The 20,305-nt window shown below is 38.6% G+C and overlaps 1 protein-coding gene across 1 annotated transcript; it reads left to right on the plus strand.

The window, feature by feature from the left end:
• Positions 1 to 147: 147 nt before the first annotated feature.
• On the plus strand, positions 148 to 8,915 carry pip4p1a (phosphatidylinositol-4,5-bisphosphate 4-phosphatase 1a). The gene is made up of 7 exons (XM_052128926.1): positions 148 to 366; positions 1,555 to 1,748; positions 4,141 to 4,247; positions 4,441 to 4,546; positions 5,434 to 5,486; positions 6,614 to 6,704; positions 7,294 to 8,915. Exons 1-7 carry the CDS (start codon positions 249 to 251, stop codon positions 7,435 to 7,437), a joined length of 813 nt encoding a protein of 270 aa, XP_051984886.1. The 5' UTR covers positions 148 to 248; the 3' UTR covers positions 7,438 to 8,915.
• Positions 8,916 to 20,305: the final 11,390 nt, after the last annotated feature.

A 20,305-nucleotide genomic window follows, 5' to 3' on the forward strand; every position in this document is an offset into this window, starting at 1 on the left:
TTGTTTTCTTTTAAATGGCAGTAAAATGACAGTTAGAACAGTAAGAGATTTACCTTTGTGCGCGATTGGTCGGAGGTCTCATGCAATACACCCCCAGTGCGCACGGATGCGCACACGCGTTGCCACAGCAGCGGACGTACCCGTGAGGCTCAGGCATCCATCTACAGCTCTACACTCTCCGGTAGCACAACAATACGCGTTCTCTGTTACTCCCTCGCCGCTTCCCCTCCCTACGCCTCGCTCTCGTTATGGCGGACGGCGAGCGGTCCCCGTTGCTTTCGGATCTCGGCGATGGAGCTCTCGACAGTGGTAACGGTGGTGTGTCTCTTGGAGCGGCTCCGCACGGTGTACCAAACAAACCGCAGAGTGAGTAGCGAGCGCGGCTTGTTTCTGCGCTGTCACAGGCCCGCGCTTACACACACAGACACGCACGACTGTGCATTTATTACAGCTTCACTCCAGGTCTGTGCAGTTATTTTTGCTTTTATTTTTAGATCATTCCAATTGAATGTTAACCATTGTATTTACTGTCATTCATCAGAAAAGCTGACACACTAGTGAATGAATGCAACTGCTTGCTTGCTTCAGTTCTGTTTACTGTTTTGTGTTCTTCTTAGCCTTTCATAAAACGAAATATGAGCCTAATGTTTTCTAAGACTTGTTATTTGCGTACAAAAGCTTTCACAGCATACAGTATCTACACATTTTCCGGCAAATCACCGTCTCCGCATCACATGTTTACAGTAAGCTGCTACAAACGCTAACCCCAGCTACACCCAGACAGACGTGATTGACACATCAGTGGACCATTCAGGAATCTCCAAAGGATTGGATGAGGAGACTACAACCAATCATTGTACAGTGTGGGTGGGGCTTATAGAAAGTTACTAAAGGGCGTATTGTTAACGATTTTTAAACAGATGTGATAACACATTTTAGATAGAGCTCAAATATCAGTGTATTATTATAGGGCGGCTTTTATCTCACATTGCGTATGTTGTTTTGTCAACACATGCATTAATTCACATATTCAAAAACAAACAACAACAAAAAAAAAACCTAGGAATCGCGTGCATTCCACCAGTCTCTTTATAAAGCTCCTTTGAGCTGATCTCGAAACCAAATCTGATTTTCTTGTTAATCCTGGTTCAGAATGGGCTGGGTAACAAAAAACTATTCCACCTTCCAAAACTGCAGGTTTCACTTTGTTACATAAATAAAAGCCTGTGTTTTCTCCTTTTAACAATCCAGTATATTCATATCTGTGCTGAACTGGAGTGACATTTACATTTTTGTCCATTTAATTGATGCTTTTATCCAAGCGATTTACAGGTATACATTTTATTAATATGTGTCATCCCTGGGAATCGAGCCCATGACCTTAGCATTTCTAGTGCCTTGTTCTACCAGTTCAGCTACAGAAACAACACTGATATGTTAGTGATACTGTTATCCAGCAGTGACATATATGTAAACGAAACTCCTCATATTAGATTAAATATGCAGACTAAACATTATTGATAATATAGATTGACAATCTTTCTCTCTTTTCAGGTTTTCCTCCATTTCCGAGTTCGTCTCAGCCCCCTGTATTGCTTGGCGAGAATCCTCCACCCTATTCCCCCCTAACATCTCCCGAAAGTGGCAGTGCCCCGGTCATCAGCTGCAGGGTTTGCCAGTCGCTCATCAGCGTCGAGGGCAAAATCCACCAACATGTGGTCAAGTGCGGAGTCTGCAACGAAGCTACAGTGAGTTGGGATGGAACTCATACACACAGCCTACATGCTTTAATCATGTAAAATCTTATTAACCCTTTAATGCATGGGTGTTTGTCAAACATATTACATACCTTGAGTCTTGTGACCAAGCACATATATACTGTATATAAAAAATGGATCTACAAAATGCCCAGGTAGTGTCAAATTTTCAAATAAGTTTCAAGGCAATATGAAAATAAAAGAACAGAATATATTCTGATATATGTTTTCATATATCAAAGAGATGATGCAACAAATATAGAACAGGATTAATTACTTCCACACTGAAATTTCACGAGACACAACTGGCTTTCAAATGTATATTGAGCTACACAGAATTTACACATATGTATTTTCTCAAGCACTTTTTAAATCTAAATGGATGCGCAACTTACATAAGTATAGAAGTACACCCAAATGATGATAGCCAAATCATACCAATTCATCTGCTACACTTGCTATAGTTTACTTCCACATAACCTTTTTTTTTTCAAATAGCAATGCTAAATGTAAAAGTCAATCACTGAAACATTAACACCACCTTGAGAAAGAAATAGCCTTTGTAATATGTAAGTGGACACACATATGGGATACTGACAATTCAGCATAGTCACACAGAAATTCAAAGTGATGTAGTAGTAAGTGTTATGAATACAGTACGTATTTGTCTTGTTTAAACAAAGAAATCTTTTTCCATTTATATAGTTATGAAATAATCAAATAAATATGATTTATGGAAGCACAGAAAAGCAAAACTGTTGCATATCCAGGGTCTTTAATAAGCCTATACACTTTTGGTAATTAACCAGTCATAAATGTGTGTTTGTGTGTATATATATATATATTGCAGTATTGTCGTTTGTTTTATTATTGTTATTTATTTATTAACACTATTCAGAAGAGAAAGGTTTAAGAATAGGGTAGAATGGGGCTAAAGGAACACCTTAAAGAAAATGTGTTTTTATTCTGGTTACAAAGTGTATCAAGATTCAAGAAATACACTTATTTTTATTGAAAATTGATTGTGTGCAACATCATTTGTGTGAAAATGTTGTTTTGAATATTTATTTTAAAGGTGGCGAGGGTGCTTTTTACCCCACACCAGGGTTAAAAGTCTCCCTCACTTAGGGTAAAAGCCCCCCAGGAGGTTATATTTATATAGTGTACCGGTAGATACAATTTCTCAACTTATGCAAATAGATAATGCTTATTCAAAATTATCACTTGAAAAGTGTGCACAATTTATTGTTCTTTTCAATCACATTACATCTCAAGTATTCAATAAAGAAATAAATCTCCATTGTGATTGGATCAGTCATTGTGAACCAACTTTGAACATTCTTCATAATAAATCTACAGTATTACCCCCACTTAAGAAAAACAACATGTTTTTTAGGGGCCTTTAGTTCCTGGAACGGGGGGCTCTTTATCCCAAATACTATCCTTTCACTTATTGTACAGTTATTGATATTATTTTGAAATAATCACCTTAAGCAAAATTGAAAATTACAAATAAGTGTTTGTCTCAAAATAAAGGTAATAATTTCCAGGATATTCATTAGCTACATAAATTTACAACCTTTTTTAAATGATAAAATTTTAGATCAAATTGTCTCAATACCAACCTTAGACATTACACGCAATGAACTCATGGATCAGGAAAGCTTTGCAGTGTATAGTATCAAACAGGATTTTAGGAAAGTCCTGTAGTAGTTTTTGTTGCTATTTAGTGTTTTGGAAGAAAATAAAATCAAAGGAGCCTTTTACCCTGGGGGCCCTTTAGCCCAATAGTACCCTATTAAAGAGGTGTGAGCAAAACTCTGGAAAATGGATGAGGTATCATGTGTGCAGTTTATACTGTATATTTATACTGTGTGTGTGTATATATATATATATATATATATATATATATATATATATATATATATATATTATTAGTATTAACAGTAACATGTTAAAAATGGAAAGGAGGAGGTGGGAACTATGTTATCAAAATAATGTTTAATGAAAACAAAAAGACACAAAACATACACGCACACACTGCAGCTGCGCGTGGCTCTCTCGCTCCCGAACTGCCCCGTCCAGCTGCACTCATCCCTCTCCTAGGCTGATTAGCCCGATTGAGGGTCGGGCGTGCATAGTCACGGCCCGACCCTGCCCTCCTCCTCGTCACAAAGCGGTACTGTACATATTTAATATATAAATATTAGGCTATATGGATATTTATTCATGCAATTATGTGCAAATATGTACATTTTAAACACTCAAGTTTTGTTTGATATGTTTGTATGCTGCAGTTATTGATTCTCGTTCTGTTTCTCTCTATTTCTCTGTATGGATTTCTTTTTTTTTTCTCCTTTTCTTTAACCTTCACTCTCTCCAGCCCATAAAGAATGCCCCATCTGGGAAGAAATATGTGCGGTGTCCCTGTAACTGTCTCCTCATCTGCAAGGTTACATCCCAGAGGATTGCCTGCCCACGGCCCTACTGGTAAGCAAGACAAAAATGTGAGGGAGGACATAGACAAAGATGGGATTAAAAACAATTATCAAAACAAATGTTTGACACTCATCAACCGCATTTTTTTTTTGAGTTCAGTGAATGTTTTGATTGAGGAGGTACGCTGCTAGGTTTGTTTATATGAAGAATTCATTTCCCATCTCCGTGCTTTCCTTTGAACCAGTAAAAGGATCATTAACTTGGGACCAGTCCACCCGGGCCCGGCCAGTCCAGAACCACAACCTGCTGGAGCTAGAGTTTCCTGCGGACACTGCAGCAACACCTTCCTGGTACACAAAAACTCACATATACCCACAATAGAGCTGTTCAGCTGCATCAAGTTGTATGTTGGCGAACCTGAAAGTCTAATTCGCTATGAATGAATGTCACACTGATATAGTGCTTTTCTGACACTACACTCAATGCTTTACATAGTGAACAGGGGACTACTCAACCACCACCAGTGTGCAGCATCCACCTGGATGGGTTCCTTTGGGAATTTCCTATTGGGTTTTTTAATTTCTGAGTTAAATAAGGTCTGTAGTAAACATAACTTGAAGATACTTAGACATTTTTTCTACAACATAAATTACACACAGTCATACCTCAAATGTGAATTTTGGAGCTGCTGTGTTTTAAAAAAGTTATGTGGCTAATGAGTTGCTAGATAAAGACTACACATACCACAAGCATGCGAGTGAACGTGCCTGACGAAACGGAAAACCATTGTAGTTCTTATCTAGCAACTTGTTAGCAGCATCCTTTTTTTTTTTTTTTTATGAAACACAGCAGCTTTAAAATTCACATTAGGTGTGTGACTGTGTTTAATTTATGTTGTAGAACAAATTATCCAAGTATCATTAAGCAATGTTTATCACAAACATTATTTTACTTATCAATCCAAAATATAAATCGGAAATTCCTGAGGGAACAGATGGCTCAAATGCTAATTGTTTTTGGACTACAACCTGAACAGCACTGTACAATCCTGATTAAAAAAACATAAAAACAAAATTTTATTGACATACAGAGTATCATTACACACTGCTGTTACATTATCACAGAACCGCTCAGCTCAGGTTCAGTGTAGACTTAAAGTATATCCGATTGCTATTTACTCATGTTTTATTTATGCCACTACCTTAAATTAGCTGCTCAAAGGTTTTTTTCATTTCAGTGGACGGAGTTTACTGACAAGACGCTGGCTCGATGCCCCCACTGCAGAAAAGTGTGAGTATTTCACAGCCAACATATCTAGACACATGAATCATGCTTCACTTTAATGGATAATTAATAATAAATCAACAAATAATCTCTTACTCAATCTTCACTCCATAAATAATCATTTCAGTGCAGTCAAACAGAGCATGGAAGGAGTGCTACTTGGGTGTAAAATAATTCCCACTTGTGCTCTTTGTATAAGGGATATTCTGTTCAGATGCTCTAGTAGTCCAAGGCACTCAGAGTAGGATTTAAAAAACAAAACGTCCTTAATTAAGTCATGGCTATTGGATTGAAACATACCACAAACCATAGTGTTGCAGCCTACAAAGCCTTCATCAAGGTCTGAATCATTTGAATGCATTTTTGAATGCCTATTGTTACTGTTAAGTAATATGCATATTTATTGTCCCTTAAAGGGATAGTTCCTCCAAACATTCTCATATCGTTTACTCGCCCTCATGCCATCCCAGATGTGTATGACTTTCTTTTTTCTGCAGATAACTAATGAAAATCTCAGCTCTGTTGTTTCTCACTCAGAAGGTCCAAAATGGATATAAAGGCAGCATAAAAGTAATGCATATGACTCCAGTGGTTTAATTAATGTCTTCTGAAGTGAAATAATAGATTTGGGTGGGAAGCAGATCAATATTTGGGGGGGGTGGGGGGGTTATACTATAAATGCCCACTTTCACTTCTGCATTCTTCTATTGTTTTTTGGTGATTCACATTCTTTGTGCATATCAACACTTACTGGGATGTGAGGAGAATTTATAGTAACAATGGACTTAAATATTGATCTGTTTCTTGCCCATATCTATCATATCACATCTGAAGATATTAATTTAACAACTGGAGTCTTGTAGATGAATTTTATGCTGCCTTTATATGCTTTTTTGAGCTTCTAATTTCTGGACACCATTCAATTGCATTTGAAGAGTTTAAATAGTCTTATAAAAACCCTCATTTGTGTTCAGCAGAAAAAAAGTAATACACATCTGGGAATGCATGAGGGTGAGTAAATGATGAGAGAACGTTAATTTTTGCGTGAACTATTCCTTTAAGTAGTGTTGCATATTCAACAGCATTTATCCTCCTCTAAGTGGTTTTCTTCCCCTTATTTTTGCCTTCACTAGATCTTCGATTGGTCAGATGTATCCAAGGAGGCGGAGTCTGTGGTGTTACCTGCTTTGCTTGCTGTTCAGCATAGCAGCAGCTGGACTGATTGTAAGTGTGCACTACAAAATGTGTTCAGTTGATCCTCTTGAAGCCTGTCAAGAACAAAATTCTGAGAAACTGTCTATTGCATTAATAAAACGAAACCTATATTAAGAATGTTTGCATTGCCGCCCTGTCGATTCTGATTATCGTAATGTGGATTTTTTTTTTACTTTGGAGTTTGTGTGTATACTAATTTTATCTTTTTTAGTTGAAGATGTTTAATTTCATTTCAGAATTTGAAACAAAGATAATTATTTATTATGTAAATGGTAAAATATTGTAATTTCAGTAATAAACAATTACCATGTCACTTACTGTGAGCAAATTTCTAGTTTGTTTTTAAAGATGTATGTGCATAATCAATTTATGTCCAAGGATAAAACGAGCCAAAATTTTATAGATTGGCATAGATTGTGTTATATAAGTAAATAATTTTGTTTGTCCTTTCTATTCACTAAGTATTATATTATACAATCCCCATTACACGAACACAATAGTAACACCTGTCAGAATAATATTGCAATAACACAACTTGTAATTTACAATAATGGTATTTTGTCTTACTTTGTCTCTCTCTTTCGCTCTGTGTCTTTAGGCAGGGACGTGGTCACAGGCGCATGTGTATGGGGGTATTTATGCTTCCTGGGCAGCAGCGTTGTTGCTGGTGGTGTTGACGCTGGCCAGGGCGCTTTACTGGAGCTGCATGAGGGTCAGCCAACCTCTCCACAACCTCACATAGAGAGCAAAAGGGGTGTGATTTAAAGAGAGAGTTGGGTTGGTGGAAAAAATATAGGCCACAGTGATAGAGAGAAGGAGAGAATCATGGTTAACTCTTAAAAGTTGATTATGAACGCAGTAATAAAGTTAAATCCAGGGTTGAGAAATGAGCGAAAATGCTACTATGGCAAAGAAGATAAGCATTTTAAAATTATTTTTATTCTGAAATTTTTTCTGGATGTGTTCTCATCCTTGAATATGAACTGACCTGTTACTCATAGTTACATGCAAACATGCAGTTACATTATGCAGCTAATTCAAAAGCTCCCCTCGTTTTACCTGATCGCACCCACACGTATACAAAATACACAAACTCAATATTATATGTCTTAAATTAGTTACACTACAATGCAAACGTACTCACCAAAAAGTCTTTCACACATTTAAATCTTGAAATCTTAGGGGTCTGTGTCTCTCTAGTGCCCTAATAAGCTCAGAAGCCTTACAAAGACAGACAAGAAGGAAGAAAGACAAGTTGAGCTCCACTAGAGGGTGTCATTTTTTGAAGTACTGTCATAATCTACGCACAGATGCCTGTATCTCTGAACAGACACACATTTACTCCAAAACAAGTGGACCTATAAAAAATAAAACGTGAATTGCAGACATTTCTCATCAGCACATAAAAGTGTAAGTGAGCTTAAGACTTTCCCTGTTTATCTTTAGTTGTGAATTTGAAAATAGTATTTTTTTTTTTTAAATAAGTGAATTTTCTTTGTAAATATATGTTGTTTATTTCATGAATTACTGAGCAGTTGCACTGTAGCTCTAACATGCTGTGATTCCTCTGTCTTTTTGTGTTTTTATTTAATTGGACAAAATCACTACTGATAATTGAATGACCAGGAAAATGTCAAGATAAACAAATGAACACCAACGCACCTTCAGAGAGCAAAAAAGGTCAGATATCTGCTCTGTGTAATGTCAGGGACATTTTATGGGTTATTAACCCTCCCGCTCATGTTCATGTGAAGTTAATTGTCAATTTTCATGATCTGTGAGTGATTATGTTTGAACTGTGATTAAATGAGATTAATCAGTTGATAGATTTGGATTCTAGACTTCAAGACCCCTTTTCTCTCTGGTGGAATTCCGTGATATGCCTTTATGTCCATACAGACTGGGACGATGTTCTGAATGTGGACTAATAATCATACAGTTGCTTATCGCTTGTTTTGAATGTGCATTGTTTTGCAGAAATATTCCAAATAAGTGTGTACAAATTCCCAACTTTATAATAGCACTTCTGAATCTTTATTTTCTCCTTGAAAGAAATGGGTCTGGATGTCTGGAAGACCAAACAAGGGGTCAGGATGTTATTTATAAAGAGCAGATGGTCAATGATGGAGGTCTTCTCTGAATTTGTTTACACATGAGATTATGATTACACATGATTAAAATGTTGATTATAATGATGAAGCTATAAAACTGAAAAAGTGAAGACAGAACTGCTTTCCTGTGTTGAATTCTTTTGACTGTGTTAATGTCGCTCTCTTTCGGCACTCTTGTTCTCAAAGTTCCTGGCAATTTGTCTCTTGTTTCGGGCAGATATATTATTTTCCCCGACAAAGACAGATAGAGGCATGGGAAACGTACAGAAACCTTTTAGAAACCACAACTCCCCTGAGTCGGTCAGAGAGAGAGATTTGTCAGCATTAATGGAAGAGAAGTGATGTAGAGACACTTACAGAGAGAGAGGTTTCAGTCTTCTAGAGGTGACACAGATTGTGACCACAAAAAGTCAGAGACACTAAAGGCCACAGAATGAGACCTCTGTGGGAGAGTCAACCTGATTGTTATTCATTATATACACCTATTATGAATTACACTTGTGAACAAATTCACACAAAGCAAAGTTTCGATTTGTCCTCTTCTCAATTCCTATTTAATTACATTTCATTTTAATGGTAATTTTATTTCCATGACAAAATATACATATTTGTATTGCCAAAGCATTTACAGCTTAACTGTGTACTAGAGGTAGACAGATATATTGGTGCCGATAGTTGCTTTCTGGAACATCGTTATTGGTAAATATCTATGCAGATAGTTCTATTTAGTTCTTACTGACCACCAGAGGCAGTGCTTCACGCTGGATATTATCTCGCTTTGCTCATGCTCAGGTCACCTGTGACCCAGGATGACACAGGGTCCTCCCCTATTTAACCCTGTGACTTCCAGCAAACTGTCCCAAGGCTTGTTCGAGATGTCAAATGCCCCACTTTGAAAGTAAGGACAGTTCTCACTTCTTGTAGTGGATCAGACATCTACGAGTTCAAAGCAGATATCACGTGATTCACGTTCATATGCTGTTGCTAAAAGGATATAATTTAAATTCTGTTGCTTTATATTGAAATTAAATATGACGAAAACGACAGTGAATGTAAAGATATTTCATTTCTACCATAGCTGTGTATTTTCATCCATTTTTTATTTAATAAAGACATGTATTTAAGATATTTCAGAAATATGATACCAATCACATATCCCTTACACAGCTCTCACTGTCAGAGTGTTGGGAATATTCACACATAATTTATACACAAAAACATGATATGACAGTTAAAAAGATCAAACATTTAAAAAAGAACAAAGAATCATTGTTGTTTGAGCCAATCAGCATCAGCAAATCGTTTCCCATCATGCCTTGACTGAGGGCGGTCGGGGAAGAGCAACTGTGCTGCCTGGCTTGGCCACCTCACTACCGCGAGAGTTTTTTGGCACATGTCAACATGGCATGAGAGCAAGTGGGACCACACTCTGACACATTTCTAACCGGCATGCACCTCACGGTGATCGGTGCTGCGCAGATTTTGCTCAACGAGCCTCCTATAATCTTGCATACATACAAGGATTGTAGGTTGATAAAAGTTTTTTTTGAATTTCATTAAAAAACTTTGGATTCCGTCCTTCAAAGTCCCATAACAAACGTTTTGTTGGAGTCACGCAGTAAACACATCCTTCGGAGGCTGCAGCATATTGCAAACTGAATTCATTGGAAACAACTTGACTATGGTTGGTGAATTGATTCAGCTGGGAAACCAAGTGAGTAACCATGCTACATTCATCTGTGTGTATTCCAGAGATGGTATACCAGAAACAACGTATTGGCTGGTGAGTGTGGCTTATATACAGTATATTTCGGAGTTCGTTCTCATTCTTCCTGAATAGTATTGTAGTGGCTAGTGAGTGTTTTTGCTCAATGGATCAGCAATACAGCATTTGCTAGCATACATTTATGCATTTGGCAGACGCTTTTATCCAAAGCGACTTACAGTGCAATTATTACAGGGACAATCCCCCTGGAGCAACCTGGAGTTAAGTGCCTTGCTCAAGGACACAATGGTGGTGGCTGTGGGGTTAGAACCTGTGACCTTCTGATTAACAGCCCTGCGCTTTAGCCACTACGCCACCACCACTCCATATACCATACCAGATCATTCAGCTGTACAATACTGATGTAGAGTGTTTGCGCTCTATGTAGCGGTCTATGTTTGTTGAGCTTGTGTGACTTAATGAACAGTTGGGTAAGTAGCATATTAGTTAGCATTGCAACAAAAAAACTTTAATTTCATTCATTCATACTGTTACTACATTAGCTATTTAAATTATATATATTTATATAGAACAGCCAGGTTTCGGGCTTGTTCAAGGAGTCACAGTGATAGCCAGAGTGTTTACGCTCAGCCTCCAGGAAGTGTTGTACTTGTCAGGATGAAACAATTAATCCACGACTGCACTGTGTGCAAGGGACTCTCCAGAAGGATGATGGACATGACTACTCTCCCTCCTGCTTAGGCTTAGAGCACCTGAAACAGGGCATCACAAAAGAGGCATGCATGAACTGTAGCACCATGTCGTAGGACCATAGGGCTTCTAGGTTAGCTTCAGTAGAAGGACTCTTGATGGAAGCATTACCCCTGCTACTGACATAAGGAGGACCCCTTAACCAAGAAAGTTGAAGCATTGACTTCGGAGTTTGCTCAGATTAAATCCTGATATTAAATCTGCAACCTGGCAATGCACTAGCATCTGCAGTGGAAAACCCCACCATAAAACCATCAATCTTGGTGGATAATGTCCTATTGATGGTGGCCTCCCAGTTTCATGAGGAGGAAAGGGAGAAGGTCTTGACTGAACTTCACTCTCACCTATCCCATGATGGTTCCCAGGACACCATGTACAGGTCTTCTGAAGGATTAGAGTCAGATCAGGATGTAGTAAAGCATATTGCAATGCATATTGCATTGACACGTTTAAGCCTAGACACATCCCCTTCAGTGGCACCCCCTACCAGTGCCTTTTTCAGAAGAGCCTCGCAACCTTTTGTTCTTAGTTTCCCCCATCCAAGGACTACATCAATGAGCTACAGAAGTGCTGGGCGAATCCCATATCTCTTACACACCATACCAGCCAAACATGGCCTTGAAGCTGATTCTTATGGCTTGGTACAGATGCCTAAAGTTTATTTAATTTTTTGCCTCTTTTGTTTTCTCGCCAGAGGAGGCCTTGAGGCCTAATGCTCGCTGACTGTGACCTCAGTGCCGAATTACAGATGATCTTCTCATCCAGGCATACAACACAGCAGCACGTATGGGTCATATTGAGAATTCGCTCTCCCGTAATATGTTAGCACTATCTCACTCTCTCCAGTCCCTGAGGGGTGATCCTTCAGTCCAAAACCTAAGTGATGCTTCACTGCAGACATTCGCATTCATGTCAAGAGAGCTAGACTTATTTTAGCTCTTACGCAGACACTCCGTCAAGTCTGGCTCGCACAATCACCACGGTCTCAAACTTGTAGGAGGACACTTTGCGACCTCCCGGTAGTTTGCACTAGTAGTTTAGACTTTGGATTAGTCCTAGAGGGCAGGAATGTCCTTATCAGGATGGACAAAAGATCGGTGGTCTATCACATCAACCATCAGGGCTGCACCAGGTCAAGCCAATACCTGAATGTGGCACAGGTCCTCCTGACTTGGGCCTTCCATCGGTTCAAGAGTGGCAGGGCATTGCACCTCCCAGGTGTGTCAAACATGGTGGCAGATTTGATGTCTCACTACATACCTGCCCAGAGAGAATGGAGACTCAGCACAGAGGTAGTAGAAATTATCTGGCAACAATTTGGCTGAGCGGAGGTGGACATCTTCGCCTAAGCATCCTCGACACACTATCCCCTCCGGTCTCTCTGACAGAGGAGTCCAGCCCTCTGGGTCAGTATCCACTAGCGCATGCCTAGCCAGACCTGTTACTTTATTACTTTACTCAGACCCCCTTAATCCTGTTAACTCTTCACAAGATCCATCAAGGGCACCACAGGCTCCTCCTAATGGCACCAAATTGACCCAGGAGGCCATGGTTTCCTGTATTGTTCTATCTCCTTGAGGGGGAACTCTGGAGCATTCGCAGGAGGCAGGATCTCCTCCACCAGTTAGAAGGGCAGATTTGGTACCTAGACTGTCTGCAGCTCTGTGTTTGGCCTCTGAAGAGCCAGAATCACTATTGAGGGCTTGTGGCCAAGAGGTGTAAAATACAATCTTGAGAGCATCCTCCACCAGTGTCTGCGCTTGTCAGTGGAAGCTGTTCTCTGATTGGTGTAGGGAACGAACAATGGTCCCAGAACGTTGCCCGTACCCTTTGTATTACGTTTTCTGCAGTCCCTACTAGAAAGCAACAGAATGGAATCTTCCCTAATAGTATATGTGGCTGTAATTTTGGCACAACACATAAAGGTAGACGGTCAACCATTGGGGTCTCACATTTTAATTAAGCGTTTTCATAGAGGTGCTCAGTGATTGTGCCCCACTCAGTCCATTCGGTGCCCTCATGGGATATGAGTCTAGTTTTAAGGTTGCTTACACAATGCCCTTTTGAGCCCATGGAGCAGAGTAACCTGAAGTGGCTTTCATTAAAGACTGCATTTCTCCTGGCTATTACTTCAGCTAAAACTTAAGTTAGCTCCACGCATTATCTGTTAATGCATCTTGCATGCACTGGAATGCGGATTGCTCCCTAGTGACATTGTGGCCCAACCCGACATTCCTCCCCATAGGCTCCTGACCTTATTGAGCAACCAGGCAATCGAGCTGGCAGTGTTTTATCATCCTATGTCAAAAACACAGAAGAGCAGTCAAATCAAACTATTATACTCAGTGCGAGCCCTTCGTGGCTACCTAAGGGCCACAGAAAGCTTGGGGCAATCAGACCAACTCTTTCTCTGCTACAGTGGGTAAAAAAGGGCCTCTTTCGAAGCAGAGGTTGTAACATTTGGTGGTGGAGGTAATCACCCAGGCTTATTAGATCATCAACAACCATCCAATACCAACTGGTGTAAGATGCCACACAGTTACAGTAGAGGTATCTCCACGTCTGAGGGCCGTCCCCCAAAGTGACATTTGTGTGGCAGTTAATTGGCCATCTACAGATACTTTTTCCAGATATTATAGCGTTAATCATCCAGGTGGATGCTGCACACTAGTGGTGGTTGAGGAGATTGCCCCTATAATATGTAAAGCGCTTTGAGTGCCTAGAAAAGCGCTATATAAATGCAAGGAATTATTATTATTATTAATGTGGCTGCATCGGGTGCTATTGACCGGTGGTGCCCCGGCCTGTATCGGGTGGGGGAGGAGTGTGATGATGGCTGGGCCGGGCCATGATGAAGCACAACCGGAGCTGAATCAGTTGATCAGCGGGAGAATGAGATAAAGGAAAGCCAGAGATGCCGGTTCAAGAGAGAGAGACAGACGTGGCCGTGATGTGTGTGTGTGTTCTTATGTTTTATCTTGGTAAGTTTATGTTAACCATTAAACTTTATGTTGACTGTTCAGCTAGTTTCCGCCTCCTCCTTGCCTAACCTTTACTCTGTTACACATACGTAACTCTCTTTCTTCTTTTTTTTTATTGCTCTGTGTTCCTTCTTCGAAGGATTTTACAGTTAGAATGGTTTGGCTCTACAGCATAACAGCCACCTCTAAAGACAAAAGAAGAACAATCACTGACACCTTACATCTTAGAAAAAAACTAATTCAATCAATTAAAAAGATTTGGTAAAGATTTTAAATAAAGTTGTATTGGTTAACACTAATCAATTGTATTAGTTAACATGAACCAACAATAAACAAAACATTTTAACAAGTAATAGTTAACATGTTAACATTACATTAATGCATTATGAACTAACAAAAAACAATTGGATTTTCATAAATTAACATTAACTGATATTTATAAATGCTGTTAAACAATACTGTTCATTAAACAACTAATATTAATAAATACATTAAAATTATAAAATAGTCTAGAATATTAAGAAAATCGAATAATTTATGTATTAAAAGGAATATGTTGTGGACGTAAATGTATATGTTGTGTAATTAAGCTGAATAAAGATAAAAACAACACAAAACATGCAAGTAACAATAATGAACAGTTTTGTGATAGAGAAACAGAGGCAAATCTCTCTCTCTCTGTCTTTCTCTCTCTCTCTCTCTCTCTGTCATGGTGTCTCAGGGGAGAGAGTGAGATCCCATTGGAATCATTGTGGTCTAGATTACTGAGCTTGCACAAACACACAAGAGCCTTTTATCCTCCTAACATATAACAGGATTCATCCTTAAAGATGAGCCTTGTGACCTTACACACACACATACGCACACACACAGCCTTCTCTATGTCATGCTTGTTAAACACACTCACACTCTCAAATCTGAAAAGTCTGCTCCTCAGTGCTCTCAGCATGAACAGGAATAAGCAGATGTAAGACGGATAGAGGGAGACAGATCTGGGAAGAAAGGATGAGGAGCAAGGGGTGATGAGAACGAAAGGATAAGATAAATTGATGAGGAAGGGGTGTAAGGAGCTTTTGCACAGTCCATTTTAAAACAAACAATTTTTTAAGACCACCAAATCCTCATATATATATATATATATATAAAGGCTACACACACACACACACACAATTATGTAAATATTTGGTATATTAATGTGGAAATAGAATATAATTCTATGTTTTTATGTAAAGGCAATTATAATTAGCCCACTAGACTAACCCTACCCCTAAAAGAAAACGTTTTGCATTTTTAGAATAAAAAACTAAACAAAACAAAAAAACATTTATTTTTGGCTTTATTTATCAACTGATTTTCAGGAGAAATTTAAATCACTTTGTCCCCAAACTATATTCAACACACACAGTACAAACACACACAAACAGACGCTATATAATTAAACCGCTGGAGTGGTGGTAGTGTAGTGGGCTAAATCTTAGAACTGTTAAGCAGAAGGTTGCTGGTTCGATCCCCACAGTCACCACCATTGTGTCCTTGAGAAAGGCACTTAACTCCAGGTTGATTTGGGGGGGGATTGTCCCTGTAATAAGTGCACTGTAAGGCACTTTGGATAAAAGCATCTGCCAAATGTAAAGTGTGATACAAATTCAGCTGTGAATTTTTTGATAAAAATATAACATATTTGATGAAGTGATATGGCAGAACTGTGTGTTTCTAACTGTATATGTGACTCTAAATGAGGATAATGTCAGAGTTCTCACTTTCACACACAGAGTTCTCACAGAGAAAAAGAGAAGAGTGACAGTCCCACGACTAAAAGCATAATATTCAACTCAATTAACAGCATGAATTATTGATGTCTGTCTGGAGCAGAATTTGTGTGAACATTGGAATGCAGTGTGTGTGTGTGTGTGTGTGTGTGTGTGTGTGTGTGTGTGTGTGTGTGTATGTGTGTGTGTGGTGTATTTATCACTTTGTGGGTACCAAATGTCCCCATAAGGATAGTAAAACCCGAAAGTTTTTGACCTTGTGGGGACATTTTGTCGGTCCCCATGAGGAAAACAGCTTATAAATCATACTAAATTATGTTTTTTTGTAAACGTAAAAATGCAGAAAGTTTTCTGTGAGGGTTAGGTTTAGGGGTAGGGTTAGGTTTAGGGGATAGAATATAAAGTTTGTACAGTATAAAAACCATTATGTCTATGGAAAGTCCCCATAAAACATGGAAACACAACATGTGTGTGTGTGTGTGTGTGTTAAAACTGACAAATCCACATCCAATACAATCATACTGAAAAAAAGGACAGCTTGGATATCAATATAGCAGTTTGGATCTGGAGAGAGAGAGAGAGAGAGAGAGAGAGAGAGAGAGAGAGAGAGAGAGAGAGAGAGAGAGAGAGAGAGAGAGAGAGAGAGAGAGAGAGAGAGAGAGTGAGAGAGTGAGAGTGAGAGTGTCCGGGATTAAAGAAATTGCTGTAAATTAAAGAGAGGGATAAAGGTAAAGATAAATAGTGAGGGAGGGGTTACAGTCTTCTTCTGAACGTTCTTCCAGAAAAGAGCATCTCCACTGAACAGGTACTGTACAGGACTAATTTAGAAAATATTATTGTGTTTTTATGAATTCACAAAAGGAAAAACAACAACAAACAAATAAAAACCTACAATTAATTTTATTTGACAGATAAATCGTGTAGGCAATAATTTCCATATTTTATATATATATAGGCTATATTTAAATACATTTCGCCTAAAGCGTTGTGTTCTTAATCTTTAATTAAATCACAGAAGCGAAACTGTTGAAACAAACACCAGATTTATCGGAACATAAATTATCTGTTAAAATGATATAAACACAACACTAACTAAACGTACACAGATAAATTAATGATCATATTCCTTCTTAAAATAAAAATGACAACAGCTAATTTATATCGAAATGATGACGTTGGTTGCTGTTTTTATCAAATCAATAGAAATATGAAATATTAGTGTTATTCACTTTGTGAAAGGAATTTGTAACAAGCAGCTGCTTTAAAATTCTAAACTCATCAGAAACGTACAAAATATGTGGAAGAACATTATGGAATGTCATTGAAAAAAAATCTACAAATTTCAATAATTCCTTGTAATATTCCGCCGCGAATATTTACGCGACAATAGTGCTGTGACTGCGAACTCTATAATGGATCCACTCGAACTACTCCGCAAAATAAATCCAACCGTCTAAATGCATCAAATTTTTGCACACTGATTTATTTTCTTTGAGAGAATAAAAATATGTCTATAATGTTCGTTTTAATATTTTATAGATGGAGTGTAATTGCAATTCCTCTCTTGGTCCTTTTTCCTCGACATACTGGAGCAGATGTAAGTTTCTCTCTATCTCTCTCTCTGTGTGGGGTTTGGGGGAGTCCCCACCATGATAGAAAAATTGTGCTTTGGGGAGCAGTTCACTTCATACATCATTTATCCCATTGAAATCCCTTTGAAATTCTAAATTCACTAAATTCAGTTTGAAATAACTTCAGTTCTTGTGATCAGCATCAGCTGACAGTAGTTAAAAGTTTGACCTAGGTGCCATCCAGAAAAATGTTGCTTTGGGGAAAATGACATGATTTATTTAAGAAGTAATTTAACCTATTTTTATCTAAGATTTATTTTAGAAGAATTGTATATTAGATCACCTTTTGATTAGATTTACCCCATCCTTGAAATTATCTTAAAAGAAATATGGAAATTAAAATGGTTTTTTTTTCAATATTTCTTTTTTTATTGAACTAGATCATTATTTCATCCAAACAAAAGGTGACCAATACAACCCTGTAATATGAATAATAATAATAATAATAATAATAATAAATTAATGGCAAATTCCAGAAAACATGTATGCGGAGATCCAATGAATGTTATTGGTGAACCATGTTATGGGATTTGATTCTAAACTGTTTTTGCCATTGTTTGGTTGTTTAAGAAAAGATTACTCTCTTTTCTAGATTATCACTCAAGCAAACTTCCTGTACTTTAGAATTTGTGAAAAAGTCTGCACATGTCCAGACCAAAAATGTTGACATTAGTGTGATGCAAGCCTCCTTGTGTTGAGTTATTCTGACTGCTTCCATCCCAAACCTTACACTCAATACGTATTGATATGTTTTAAAACATGTCCTATCATATTGATTATTTGTTATTTAGCAGATGTTTTTAGAGGACATTCACCCTAGATCACACTTTAAGGAAATTGAACCTTTGTTTTTTTTTAACTATTGTGCTATACAACCACTCATCTTACTCTTGTTTTCAGTATTATTTTTTATTTCTACTTTATTTTGATTCAATTAACCATTTTTGGGAACCTGGGTAGCTCAGCAAGTATTTACGCTGACTACCACCCCTGGAGTCCAATCCAGGGTGTGCTGAGTGACTCCAGCCAGGTCTCCTAAGCAACCAAATTGGCCCGGTTGCTAGAGAGGGTATAGAGTCACATGGGATAGCCTTCTCGTGGTCGTGATTAGGGGTTTTCACTCTCAATGGGGTGCATGGTAAGTTTAACATGGATTGCGGATAGTAGCATGAGCCCCCGCGGTGTCATGCACAACGAGCCACGTGATAAGATGCGTGGATTGATGGTCTCAGAAGCGGAGGCAACTGAGACTTGTCCTCCGCCACCCGGATTGAGGTGAGTAACCATGCCACCACGAGGAATCGGGCATTTCAAATTGGGGAGAAAAGGGGATTCGAAAAATAAATAAGAAAATTGGCAGTTTCAGTTTGTGTCTGTAAGCAGTGCTGTGCTTTGTGAAAGGCTAAAAACTTTCAGTGTTTTGTCTTCCCTCAGCAGTGCTGTTCCCTGATTGGGCATATAAGCCAGCTTGGTCTCCAGGCTCAAGGCAGGTGCAATTATGGCATTTCCTATTAGAGCTGCTGGGGCGTGGCAATGGCGGAGCTATCACATGGGGAAGCGAATGGGGAGAGTTTGTGATCAGAGACCCAGAGAGACTGGCTAAACTGTGGGGAGAGAGGAAGGGCAAACCGCGTATGAATTATGACAAACTCAGCAGAGCATTAAGGTACATGAACACACACACATCAATCCATACTGTATACACACAATTTAAAGACACACACAGGCATACATACACACAAAATATAACACAGAAACACCCACACAAATGCCAATTCATGGACTAATTTTTCTCAGATTGTGTGAAGAGGCTGTTCCCTATTTTGATGAGGTTTTCTTTTCTCAGGTATTACTATAATAAGCGAATCTTGCATAAGACCAAAGGGAAACGTTTCACCTACAAGTTCAACTTCAGCAAACTAATCTCAGTGAACTACCCAAGTCTACCAACCTGCCCACAGGTGAGAGTGTTTTATGTTGTGTTCATAGATCATTGAATTAAACAGCAAATTGGAGTTTTTCATATCATAATCTCTCTCTTTAACCTGCAGCCTTTCTCCCCTTCTCCCTCTTTTCTTCACAGCTGTCATTCTACAACCCTTCTATTGACAGGGGTAAGTGTCTGCTGAACATGTCAAAAGAAGGATTGTCACTGTTTTAAATAAATAACACTGAAATGTAACATTTCCCCAGCTTTTAACACTAGTATTTTGTTTTGTTTTTGTGCATTGTCTTTTGGCAACTGTGCAGTCAATTTCTCATCCCTTTCTGCAACCCCACTGCTTCCCCAAACCCCTCCCTTTTCCTCAGGCATATCCAATCCAAAAGCAGTTCCCCTTCTTTTCTTGCCCTCCTCCCTCAGCTAATAACCTATCAGAGCTCTCGGCCTAATGCCAGTCAACTCCACCCTCCAATTCACCCACAATTGTAACAATTGGCCAATCAAAAGTGGCAGAGAGTCAACATATTACAAGAGTCGGTTGGAAGTGAAGGAGAAAAGGGCAAAAACCATGACAAAAAAGAAAACAAAAAAATGATGTCCTGAGCCCACCATTCAGAAGACAACTATATTTTATATTTTATTATTAATATAATGGGTATTACTTTTTTGTCTTCATTGGCCAGTTAAGAGTAGAGTATTT

Source organism: Xyrauchen texanus, chromosome 6 (assembly GCF_025860055.1).
Source record: "Xyrauchen texanus isolate HMW12.3.18 chromosome 6, RBS_HiC_50CHRs, whole genome shotgun sequence".
Lineage (NCBI taxonomy): Eukaryota > Metazoa > Chordata > Actinopteri > Cypriniformes > Catostomidae > Xyrauchen > Xyrauchen texanus.

What these genes read in the sequence shown, in the direction of transcription:
- pip4p1a (XM_052128926.1), top strand. Translation starts at nt 249, where the DNA reads ATGGCGGACGGCGAGCGGTCCCCGTTGCTTTCGGATCTCGGCGATGGA. An exon ending in TGTACCAAACAAACCGCAGA is followed by an intron (nt 367 to 1,554) that starts GTGAGTAGCGAG and finishes CTCTCTTTTCAG; the next exon opens with GTTTTCCTCCATTTCCGAGT. An exon ending in ACTGCAGCAACACCTTCCTG is followed by an intron (nt 4,547 to 5,433) that starts GTACACAAAAAC and finishes TTTTCATTTCAG; the next exon opens with TGGACGGAGTTTACTGACAA.